We start from the raw sequence: 12602 nt of genomic DNA on the forward strand, positions 1-12602 counted from the left end.
TTGTAAGTTCCCCAATCATGATAATATATATAGTAGATATATTCATGGAAAGTGAGAGCGCCAATTTCCTTACCAGCATGTAACTGGAATGAAGTCCCGGAGTATAATTTCTCTAGTTCTTCTCATGGTTGAAGTCAATGACCAATTAAAAAAAGCCTTTGTCCAAGGCGAAACTGGGGGACAGTTCAGCATATCTATAACACCTATTCTTAAAGGTCCCAATTTCGTCTGGACAGGTGTATTATGGGCCTTATGGCCATAGGCCTGTTCTATCTTGACCTTGCCAAGCTTGTATATATTTTTATCAATTAATGACATGAATCTGAATTGACTGAGAAAAAAAAAATAAAGGTCCCAATCAACATTAACAATGGCAGCAAATTTTTATTAAAAATGGGGTTGAGTGTCACTCTGCTATTTGCGTTTCTGACTGAAACTTTGTTCTTATCTGTTTTGAGTTCAGGAATTTTCCAGGAATCTCATGTAAATTTTGATTCGTACATCATCTTAGTTAGTTTCCTATGACAGATCTCAAGCCATAATTTAATTATCAGCAATATGAAACCTGCTTTGTTCAAAGCAATAGCAGTGTGGATGGTCAATCACATTACTTATGGTAATAATTTAATCTGAAGTTTCCATTCAAATTCAAACCTGAAACGCACCAGAGGGAAGCCAGACATCCTATATATATCTGAGAAGTCAATGACATGGCTCATGCACACTAACCTCCCTCGTAGATCATCAACACCCTTGTTAATTTCTATCTGGCAGGACAATTATCTGTCATGCATCCCAAAAATCTCGAAGCCGCCAGTCCAAAATCTGCTCCACATCCGGAGCAGTATCCCGACGGGCAATGGACGACTGGTCTCTATGATTGTTGCGACGATCCCTCTAATTGTAACTGCAGCTTTACTCATATTCAAGTTTGCTGTTTCTTATTGCTGCTTTTTTCTATCTCCTTGTCACTAATCAAGATGTCAATTTTTTTTTTCTGAAGGCTTAACCACCTGTTTCTGTCCATGCATCACCTTCGGCCGGATAGCTGAGATAATTGATAGAGGGGATAGATGTAAGCTCTTATCAACTTTATCTCCATATATATTTGAGGGATTAATTAAATCAATGAGATTTTGTTATATTACCATACCATTATGATATTGTTAAATCTCAATTATACATTAATTGGATTGAAATTTTCGACATTGCATGAGCAGCATGTGGACTCTCGTGCCTCGTCTACTTTGCTATGCACTCCATCCATTGTGCATGGCTCTACGGCGGCATATACCGAACCCAACTACGACAACTCTTTTCACTTCCTGAGACTCCACGCGGAGATAAGCTGGTTCATCGCTGCTGCTGCCTCTGCTCCCTCTCTCAAGAGTACAGAGAGCTCAAGAACCGAGGGGTTGATCCCTCCATAGGTAATTCATCCTATCCCCATCCAAATCATTAAAACACACTGGACGCCATATATAATTTTAACAAGTACTGGTGACTGATTTCTGAAGGTTGGCAAGCTAATGTTGACAAGTGGAAACGGGATGGACTCAAACCACCAATTGCCCCTCCAGGAATGGACCGTTGACTTGGTTGGGTATCTGCATCTACAGAAAGGGTGCTTGATCGTGATTCTTTTCAGCATATCTTAAACATGGGTGTTTCATCATTTCATGTATTTAATTCTAGTCCATTTGTATCCTGATTTGTCCAGAGTCGTTTGGTTCTTTTGTTCAGAGTTGCTTTGAAACTTTATAGTACTTAATGTTACTTTGGATTGCCTTGTAGTTTGATCTTTGTATCCTTTTGTATTGTTTAAACTTTAAATTATACTGAAACGGTTTCCATAGTCCTACAAACAGAAGATGTTGCTTGTTATCTATCATCCCAAATTTCTTCTGTGTGTACATCTCAACATGCATTAATTAATTATCAGTAAAATAAATATATTTATCAAGTAAATATCAAATTAGACTTATTATCTTTATACGTGAAATTTATACTGACGTAATAGTTTTGATGTCTCCACACACATAAACAATAATTAATAGCTTGAAATAGAAATTAACCTACTATATATTGGATCTCAATCCAAGGATCAAGTACCCTGATTATCTACCCTTCACTTTGGAAGCTACTTATAGATCTACTCATATAGCATACCGGATCATGCAAATTCTTCGCATTATCTCAGGATCTTTAAGATTGTTTTGCTTATTAATTAATTAGCCTAATTAAAATCGCTTAAAGAAGCCTTTAATCCAAAAAAAACTATATATATATATATATATATAATATCCAATTCAAATGAATCTAACTTCGACTCAAGCATATGCGGAAGTATGGAATTTAGATTCATATCTCTTTTGGTTATCCAAAAAGAATCCTGAAATTCTTTCTGATTTCTCTCATCTATCCCAACCACAAATCCCTTTAAATTTGTACAACAAAGTGTAATGAAAGAGACTTTCCTCAAGAGGGTATAACTATAAGGAGTTCCAAACATCATTTGAATGCGAAAACAGTCAGTCATAATTGGAGGATTGGAACAAGGGAGGTGAAACATCTCAAACCGTGGTTTTCAGGGCCAAGGACAAAGTAAAAGAAGTTGAAGGTATGAATCCTAATGAAGTTTATTACCCTCTTCAGATCCAATTAACCTGCATATATTTCTTTTACTCATTTAAATAAAATTTTATTGAGTATTTAACAAATGATACGTAGTCATGATTCTCGTTAACTATTCCTTCCGGACCTCACCCCATCTTTTCAAAACAAAAAACTTGGTATAAAGGGTTATACATTCGATTTTCTAGCCTTCAAATAAGTTGGATGAGTGTATCTTAAGATAACATGTACTAAAAAGAACACAGCCAATTACCATCGTCTCTGTATTTTAAGGGGCACGATGATATTAATCTCTATAAACTAGGTAAATTGTCCCTTCAATTTTTCCTATAAGCCAGGGCCGACAATAGTACTGTTTTGACCGAAGCAATCTTTAATCCTAGTACCAGATTATAAGCACTATATTTAGGGAGGAAAAAAGGGGAACAAAAGGGGTCTTCTCTTCTGCTAAATTGGTTCCATATTTAGCCGTTGGCTAGTTCCAGCATGTTCCGATTGCACCAATTATTTACAATGTATCTATCTGCAGTGGCATGAACAGTTGACCTAATTAGAGCCAAAACCCAGAATTTTTTTTGTTTTTTTAATGGAAGAAACACATTGACATAATGCAATAAGGGAGTTCTTGTTTTTTGTACGAAAGTCATTGGTTTTTTACCTATTTATGTTTTGTTTGTCGTGCAGAAAGCTAGCTGCAATGTTTCTACCTAAAACTGAAACTGCAATTCCGGTGTTCGTTCCGGACCCTGAAGCTTCATATCAAGCATACATGATGAAGCAGTTGCCAGAAGGACTGTGGACAACCAGTATTTGCGAGTGTTACGAGGATCTTTCTAATTGTAATTTGCTTCCATTCAATCTCTTAATTTATCCTTTTTTTTTCTTTACATTTTCTATTTCCTCTAGTAATTAATGCAAAGTTTGATGTAATTTATCTGTCCTGGTGAAGGTTTCTTTACCTGCTTGTGTCCATGCATCACCATGGGACAAAACTCCGAGATCGTCAACAGAGGAGAAATATGTAAGCAAAACTCTTGTTATAGGATTATCAAGAACTTTCCCGAATTGAAACACAGTTGAAATTGTTGTTACGACTATCCAATTATTGCAACCGATTTTCCTTATAAGTTGCATGAGCAGCTTGCACATGGGCAAGCCTCCTTCACGTTGCTACGGGGGTTGTGCTGTTTGGGTGGATATTTGGTTCGACAAACCGTACAAGCTTGAGGCAACACTTCTCATTGCCAGAGTCACCATTGCCGGATTGGTCCACTCACCTTCTGTACATGCGGTGCGCTCTTTGTCAAGAGCACAGAGAACTCCGAACCCGCGGAGCTGATCCAAGCTTAGGTAAATCTATCACCCTGAATTCCTATTATTCTTTGTTGAGAAATTCTACTCGGTCAGAGCAGATTATGCCCAAATTTGATCCCAACAATTCTTCTTGAAGTTAACACAAATATTCTACCTGTCCGTCTTTACCAATATATGCAATCTCTATAGTTATATTCATATTTAATAGTATTTGTCTCAAATTTCATGAAGCTAACTATAAGTTGCAATTTATAATTGAATGGCCTTTTTGAAGGTTGGGAGGGGAATGTGACCAAGTGGAAAGAGGAAGCAATGACTCCCCCCATTGTTGTACATCGCATGGCAACCTAGCGGAACAGGCTGTGTTTGTATAGAACTCGGAAATGACATTTTCTTTCTGTGCTATGTGTGTGTGTGTGTGTGAAATTCTCATCTTCTTCATCTTCTGGTTCTGTAAATCCCACCCCAAATTCTTCCTTCCATAAATTACAAAGCCCTTTACATGCCAAAGACATCTGTTTTTAGAGAAAAAGTATGGCAATGAAGTTGTTTATAAATATAGAAAGTTCTATATTTAGCTAGAAGTTATCCTTACATTAGGTGGATTAACATAGTTAAGATGGATGAACTAATTTGGTTTCAACTTTCAAGACATTAATTGACCAAATAATTTATTTATTTCAATAATCTTAAAAAAATAAAAAAAAAGCTCATAGGAGAAAATTTTATAAAATGACTTTATATTTATATGCACTTTAATTTTTCGATACAAATTAATCATGTTTATTTACATATATGATATGACAATTGATATTTACGTTAAAAAAATTAAAATTCAATTAAAAATAAAAATCACACAATCTAATCATAACCTATTGTTGTATAATGGATTGGGCTGGAAAAGGAAATGCCTAGTTCTATGATTAATTTCTCCATAGCTAAATTAAGTCCAACTCCTGAGAAATGTTAATAACTCAGTCCATTCTTTGAACCAAGTTTTTTCTTTTTGTTTAGAAACAGAGAATCCCACAAATTTCCAAATTCAAAGGGTAGGTTGCTAGGGGGGTTGATCAACTTCCCATCCCCAAATATTCATGTTTTTATGGTCCAACCACTCAACTGATAGAGTTATCTGCCATAGCAGTCAACCAGGGCATATTTGATTTGATACCCCAAATTATTTTTAACCACTTGTTTAAGCAATAAAAAAAAGACTCAGGTTCCGTGAACTTAAAATCATTTTCTTAGTCAAAATTGACTGCATTTGAACGTGAAGTGCTTGAAATGTAAATGTCCCAAGTCCATTCTAATCCACTTGGTTTAACAAACCAGTCCTTGAAGGTTTTAATATTGAATAAAGGGGATTAAGACAGGAACATGAACTAACGTACAAAAAGAGAGACATTCCCTGGATCAAGATCCATTTGGAGAGGACTCAAACCACCAGGTTTCTTTGGACCTGCAACATTGACCCTAAACAAAGTAATTTGTGCTCCAGATTCTCCTATAAAAATGTCCAAACCATGCCAGTTGGAAACCAAGTTTTTCCTTAGGGAATTTCAGGACAGACTCCAGCCTACCATGGACATGAACAGGAACGTGGAGCCTGGTTATGAATATGAAGGGATTGATGAAGATGATGTTTTCTATGCTGATATCAGAAGACGGATTCTACTTTTGACAGCAGATGATGACGAAGATTGTCAAGAAACAAAAAGCTTCCACCCCGTCTGCAATGGCAAACCAGGATCAAACAGAGCAGTTGGTAATCTATCTTCTTCGTTACAATACGGAGGATATTTCAGTTCGTGGGAAAGCGAGAACACAGACTCAGTACCAACTTGGCTTGCAAATCTGTGGAGAAATGGCAATGGAACTGGAGTTTTTATCCCCCACATCGTCAAATCCAGAAGACACCATAGGCCAGGTATGCTCATTTCTAGATTATATGGGCAAGATTTCATTCGAAGAAACAACAATTTCTCTGATCTTCTGGTTTCAGTTTTGGTAATCAAAATGGACTGTTCTGCAATGACTAATACAGACCCGGTAACCTGCAGGAAGGATGAACAAGAGAAAACTGTACAGGCCGGCAGAGACCAAACAATCATGAACAAGCAGAAACCTGATGTGGGTTCAACAGGCTGGGAATTGTACAATCTTATTTTATAAAAATAAGATGCTGTAAATAACTTTGGCCTATCATTGATTACATCAGAATATGTAATAGGGGCTTTTACTACACCAGAATATCATGATAACACGAATCAACATGTAAATTGCTAAAAGCACTGGTCCATTCCGATTTGAAACATTACCATAATTTGGGATACAGCCAGTACATGGAACAACTGACATGTTAGTATAATCTATACCGTTAAATGCTTTGGGGCATTGAACTAAGTTAGCAATGCACCAAGGCCATTACTACCACCATCAATGCCTTGGATGATATGCCTCACATGTGAGATTACTACTGACAATCACAATACATTTTCAGATCCTACTTAATATACAGCGCTCTTCTCAATACTACCATTTCTGTAGGCGAATAGGCAGAATTTGTTTTCCTAGGATTGCTGACAAAATTACAACCACAGCAACCAACAGTTATCTTTGGGACATATGACATCATGCTTCACCATCCCCTTCCAAGCACCTTCAATGGGTTCCAAAAGAAGGTGAAATAGCTGTACTATTCTGTGCAAAGCATTAATGAAATCAAGAAGAGCTTCATGGAATGAAAGAATATCAATTTCTAGGGCGCGCTAACCATAAAGAGCTAAGTGCCCGGAGCCGAGAAGTGTAATCACTAATAACTAGAAGGGCGCGGGCTGCTTGGCGAGTAGTCAAAATTCGATGCATTTGTTGCAGGGTTTGTTGTCTCAAGAGGTCAGCCTGGAAATTGAAGTGGCACTCATTAAAACAATGACAAGCTGTTCAGTCCATAGTACTTGAGATGGGTGAGGTAAAAGTTATTTACCTGGTGAAGGAAGTTCTCCAATGTGGCTAGCTTGCCCATGGCAATTGCCATCTGTCCCATATAGTCTGCAACATTTCCAGAACCAGTAGGACCCAAACATGCAGATGAAAGGGTGTCTACTAGAGATTGTTGCAGCGCTTCCATGCCTTGTGATAAGGCATCTTCAGCCTGTTGGGAGGACTGCTGCAGATTACATATGCCCATTAATTGTTGGTCTGTCAAAGGCTCAAGGTGGTTTCCAAGGATCTAAAATTCCAAGATCAAGGATTTGTCAACCAAAACAGATATTTCAAGTAATTCAAAAGAAATCAGATTTAGATAATAGAATTAAAACATCAAACAGTTAAGCACCTTGAGAAGTTCAGATGAACGAAATCCTCCCAACCACATGAAACACCTCTCTGCAGGTGTTTTCCACATACCAGAAAGCATGTGAAATACATCAGCCTTAGCACCAATGCTTTTTAGCCTGAAAACCTCATCATAATGTGCCATGACACACTCAACAAGAATGCGCAATTCATTATCTCCCATGTGAGAATTTACAGCAGATCTTAGGTCATTTATCAGCCGCTGATGATCGTCAAGCCAGTGAGCATAGTCCATGTCGAAGGCCAAGGCCCCTGGAAGCATAAGAAGCAAATAAACCATGTGGAAAAAAAATAATCTTTTAAATAATAAAAATGAACGAGTTCTATCTATAATGATCCATACACTAGCTTTTAGCAATCAGTAGATCTCCTACCCAAACAATAAACAACACCACCACCTAAGATACAGAATAGGTTTTCACCCTTAGCATATAGAAGCAAGCCACTAATTCCATGCACCTGTACAATAGTAGAGGTATATGAGCCTCTTTATGCATGATGAAAACTTGGCTTGCCAGATATATTGTTCATAATTATCAAATACTACAATGTATTTTATCAGTTATTTTCTTTATCTACTATAATATCTCTTTCCCATCACGATGCCAGTGAATGACTTGAGGCTTGTTATATCCTTAGCCAACTAATAATGCCACTGTGAATGACTTTGGGTTTGTTATACAGCCAATATCTCCGTCCCATCACGATGCCACCGTGAATGATCAAACAACACTGAACTGCCACTCAAATCAGTATTTAAAATTTCCTCACCATTTCCAGCAACTGAATGGCCATGGTCCCCAGAAAGTCCAGACGAGATAAAAATACCCTGCATTAAAACATCAAGCTAATGAGGGACAAAAAAACTTTGGTTAATACACCAATAATGAATATGATAGCCTTTCAATTTATGGCATTAAATCAATAAGAACAAAAGAATAAAGCAAAAGAAAGTGCATTGTGAACTAGAGATTGTAAATTCCCTCCCTTAAGCCCCTCCCTACAATAAACAGAACTAATTCTCATACCTGCTGTCGTGCTCTTTGAAGCTCCTGCTCTAGTTGTGTAAGCCTAAGTCGACTATTCTCAAGCTGCTGGACATATGCCTATGTAAAAACCAAAACCTATAAATGATCCAAGCATGCTTCATTGATCAACTTAGACTAACAAATTGAAGGCAGATGACAAAACCAATTTATATATATACCAGAAGGCATAAACAAATAAGTAAATAACCACAGGAAATAAAACTAGTACTTTTTCATACACATCACTAGAGTCATGCATTAGTAAAAGCATTGATAAGAGATTAAGAAACCAATACACTTCTTCCTTTCTTCTGCCAAATGCTAACCAAGACATAGAACAACTAGCATATCAAAGAGAACCCTTATATATTTGTACAGAAGAACAATGACCTTGCAGGACAAGTAGAGGACTGTCCTGTAGACAAAAAAATGCATCTGATAACTTCAATTCGGAGAATATTCACCCAAGGGCTTAAGCCACTGGGGTGTGTACTCAACCATCTCTGTTAACCTACCACTTTCATAAAAATTTCTAATGTGAAATTAAACATTTCCAGCAAAAGATAAATCAATACTGTCACTTAAAAAGTCACTGAGCTTTTGCTTCAAATACCTTACACAACTATTATCAGTAACATTCCATAAAGGCATAGCAGATAAAATATGTCCCCAAAGATCGATATCTATCATACTTGAGTAGCAATGCAGTTCAGAATTGTCCTCGCTTTCAGACCTAATGCAAATAAAGCACTAAAACCCATTGCAGTGCCTCCTAGTACTACCTTTTCCCATACATGAACCAAGCATCAATTTCTCAACTCACTAAAACTGACCATAACAACAAATCCTAAACTTGCAGAAGGCTAATCACTATCAAATAACCACGCTGTTTCTAAATTCCATAAATAACAATTCGAGGCCTATCAGATCATTTGAATCTACTTATAAGTGGAGAAAAACAAAAAAAAAAAAGATGCCAGACAGAGCCCAAGAATCCCATTTATCCACCACAGAACAAGAAAAACATAATAAACAAGCGATATACACATTACTTTTTTCCTCAATCTACTCTTCCTCGCAGCTTCTCGATTCTGTGCCAGCCTACGAAGTGTCTGAAGAACAGAAAGCAAGACGCCACATGGTTAGCTTTCATATTTTAAAACTGATTCCGCAAGGGCTTTCCAATAGTGTTAACAACCTTTTGGTCACCAGTTTTTGGCTTGGACTCATCCACAGAATCCACGGTTATAATAGCTCCATGTCGAACACCATTAAGCTACAACACGATCAAGAACCTCTATCATAAGTTAATAAAACCCAACCAAGCTAAATAATTTTAAGTAATACTTTAACAGTACTTAGATTTAAGCCACGATTCACTATCAAACTAATTGTTAAAAATTTTTATGATCTGCAACAATTCGTTTATCAAGCTTCTTTGGTCAGTTAACAACAATTAACTGTCAGCCAGCAAATGCTCAAAATCAATTTAAAAGATGACCTTTGGCAAACTAGGCAGTCCTATTAATGAAGAAGTCACCATCACAATCACCCAAAAAGGAACAGAATGTTCTACTACAACTAGCAGAATTTTAGAACAAAACATGATTCTACTGTGAAGTTAAATTTCTAGCCTAATGGTGTTCCCACTGGAACAACACATGAAAGAAAGAAACAGCATAAAAAGAGTACGGATATGAAAGAAACAGGGACAAAACCTGGTTTTTATCATCATTGTCGACATCAGTAGAAGTGTCAGTCTGTTGGCTATTATCTGCGAGGCCAGAGTCAGCCCAGTTTTCAATATGGCCATTTCCCAATGAGGCACCAAACGTTGTCCCTTTCTGGTACATGAACTGCCCTGTGTCCAAACACCCCGTTCCACTTGAAACTATCTCTGTTGCCCCAATGCTCTACACCACAGCAGAAACCATTTGCATAGAGCATCAAAACAGTGCAAAATATATATACTAAAAAAAAGGTTATGTCTCTTATGTACAAAGAGGTTGGTGGGGGGTTGAGTACCGTGTTCAAGGAACCATAGTTGAAGCTATTAGCAACAACAGCAACATTGCTGGATTTTAAACTAAAAATGGAGCCTACAAGGAATTTTATAAACAGAGAAAGTAGTTAGAGATACTCAAATTTCCAGAGAGCAGTTAAGAAAAGAAAAGAAAGAATACTTGGGCTTAAATCAACAGCATCATCGTGCTGAAAAGCAGAAGCGGGATGATCAAGCTCTCCAAGATCCGAGAAACGCGTCTGGTGACGGCTATTACAATCCTCTCCTCTGTTTTCAACTCAAACAGAAACGAAACAGAGATACCAAAAGGATCAGAACAAAGCATGTTCCTTTCTTTGTACTACAACAGAAACAACAGCCAACTTTCTTTCTTTTTTTCTTTTCCTTCACATATATACATATATATAAAAGTATAACTATTGCCTTGTAATCAAAGGCATGCACTTTCAACAAAAGAAAAACGAAAATGATAGCTTAATGACAAACTAAGTAAATGAACCTGAGGAAAAAAGAAGTGTGGCAAAACATGTCTGGGTTAGTAGGAGCTGCAGCTTTGAAGCTCTGCATTTTTTCTTTTTTTCTCTTTTTCCTATAAAGTGAGAGTCCGTTGCGTTCCTAAGAAAGAAAGGAAGGGAAGAAAAGGGAAGGTTGAGAGAAAGAGACAGAGAAGTGTGAGAAGACTCCTTGGGGAAGGATCTTTAATGGAGGAAGGATAGCGTATCAGTAGGGGTCCTTTTTTGTTTATATGAGCTTTAAAAAACACACCAGGCTTTTTTATTATTGCGTTCAGACTTGGGATTTTAGCTTCCCAATGAAACCTCACTGTTTTCCTGCATATCACTTCCATCATTCTCTCTTTGCTGTGCGTTTGTGTCACTCTCCCCCTTCTTTACTGTCAGCTTACTCTATTAAATTTGCTTCTTCCCTGCCAAAATACTTGTCTTGCATGCTAGAAGATTGTAGCAGCAACATCTATATCTCAAATTCAGTTCATTTTTGCTCTGCTTAGTAACTAGAAAAGCCAGAAACTCGAAGGCAAAAAGGTTTCTTTTTTCAATGTTTCATCGTCCATTCATAAAGCTTGTAACTTGTACATTGCCTGTACGGCCCTGAGAAAAAAAGAGAGGACTTTAATTGTTGAATTCATGTAAGAGTTCACGGCATGATTTTCTTTTTGAAGATTTAATTCAAAAATCTTAAATTGAAATCTCAAATTCTGTTCATTTAGATTGTTTACAATGAATAAAAATTACTATCCCTTATGTCAACATAATCATAATTTTAGACAATGACACGTATTAATATGAAAAATATTAATATGATCAAAATAAATATTAAATTTTTTTTTTCAAATTTAATTTTGTCAAAAGAATTTACTTATAAATAGTATATCTTTATCAATAAATTTTTGACAAATTTCTTAAAAAATACAATAATCTTTCACCTTCATAAAACCCCAACAATAACATACTAAGAAGAGTGAAATGCTAAGGGAGGTTTGGAACTTCATGAACATGCATAATAATTATATATATATAAGTGGCTGATGATGGAAGAGAGAGTGTCCAAATTTCAACCTCCAAGCTTTTGGTGTAAATGCATGTCTTAATTTAAGAATAAGATCATATGGGCATCATTAGGAATACATGCATGTTGAGAATAAAGTTATTAATTCAGCTTGTGTTGGAAAAAAGGTTTCAAACTCCAAAAGATGCTAATGATCGATGAATTTCATGTCAACATAAAATATGAATGGGCAGTCAAGTTATAGTACGAGTATGGGTTGTTGGGTTACAGTGGAAAAGGTTGCCCAAATCGGATTAATTATCACACTTAGGGTGAGAAAGATAAGAGATTTGCATTGTAAAAATGGTTTGGTACTGTAAGTAGAAACAAGTTTGACAATCACTTATAGATTAATAAGAGTGACCCCTAGCAATGTCGATCAAGAACATGGTTCAAAGCCATTCAACTGGATTCCTAAAGCTGCAAGTTTAGTGCCTTTGGAAAGGATATGAGCCATCGGAACAAAACCTTGATTCTCAATTATGATGATTCTAAACTATTAATTACTCAACCTGTTATTGTGAAAGCAAATGCTAAGGACTAGGTAAAAGAAAAGCTAATATTTCTACCCTTGATGTTGGAAATTAACTATCCATTTTTTTGTTGTCAGAGCTAAGCTTAATGTCCTTGTGAATATACATGCATGGATGCGTAGAGCATAAGAGTAATATGGAATTTGCTCA

The 12602-nt window shown here is 36.6% G+C and overlaps 3 protein-coding genes across 5 annotated transcripts; 2 read left to right on the forward strand and 1 right to left on the reverse strand.

Moving 5' to 3' along the window:
- On the forward strand, positions 2348-4499 carry LOC18610521 (protein PLANT CADMIUM RESISTANCE 12). 2 transcript variants are annotated; one of them, XM_018115173.1, is made up of 5 exons: positions 2348-2620; positions 3319-3473; positions 3584-3655; positions 3775-3984; positions 4223-4499. In XM_018115173.1, the coding sequence occupies exons 2-5, from the start codon at positions 3332-3334 to the stop codon at positions 4297-4299; spliced, it is 501 nt and encodes a 166-aa protein (XP_017970662.1). In that variant the 5' UTR covers positions 2348-2620; positions 3319-3331; the 3' UTR covers positions 4300-4499. The 2 variants fall into 2 exon arrangements, with proteins under 2 accessions (XP_017970662.1, XP_017970661.1); XM_018115172.1 differs by lacking the exon at positions 2348-2620 and adding an exon at positions 3119-3149.
- LOC18610522 lies at positions 4840-6232 on the forward strand. Its single transcript, XM_007046217.2, has 2 exons — positions 4840-5875; positions 6009-6232. The coding sequence occupies exons 1-2, from the start codon at positions 5461-5463 to the stop codon at positions 6059-6061; spliced, it is 468 nt and encodes a 155-aa protein (XP_007046279.2). The 5' UTR covers positions 4840-5460; the 3' UTR covers positions 6062-6232.
- LOC18610523 (transcription factor HBP-1b(c38)) lies at positions 6224-11098 on the reverse strand. Of its 2 annotated transcripts, XM_007046218.2 has the most exons (12): positions 10853-11098; positions 10514-10620; positions 10356-10429; positions 10049-10243; positions 9529-9606; positions 9383-9442; positions 8331-8408; positions 8074-8131; positions 7283-7554; positions 6932-7177; positions 6722-6846; positions 6224-6607 (listed from the first exon to the last, which is right to left on the reverse strand). In XM_007046218.2, the coding sequence occupies exons 1-12, from the start codon at positions 10918-10920 to the stop codon at positions 6580-6582; spliced, it is 1389 nt and encodes a 462-aa protein (XP_007046280.2). In that variant the 5' UTR covers positions 10921-11098; the 3' UTR covers positions 6224-6579. The 2 variants fall into 2 exon arrangements, with proteins under 2 accessions (XP_007046280.2, XP_017971464.1); XM_018115975.1 differs by having other exon boundaries at positions 6224-6846.

This window comes from Theobroma cacao, chromosome 2, assembly GCF_000208745.1.
Source record: "Theobroma cacao cultivar B97-61/B2 chromosome 2, Criollo_cocoa_genome_V2, whole genome shotgun sequence".
NCBI lineage: Eukaryota > Viridiplantae > Streptophyta > Magnoliopsida > Malvales > Malvaceae > Theobroma > Theobroma cacao.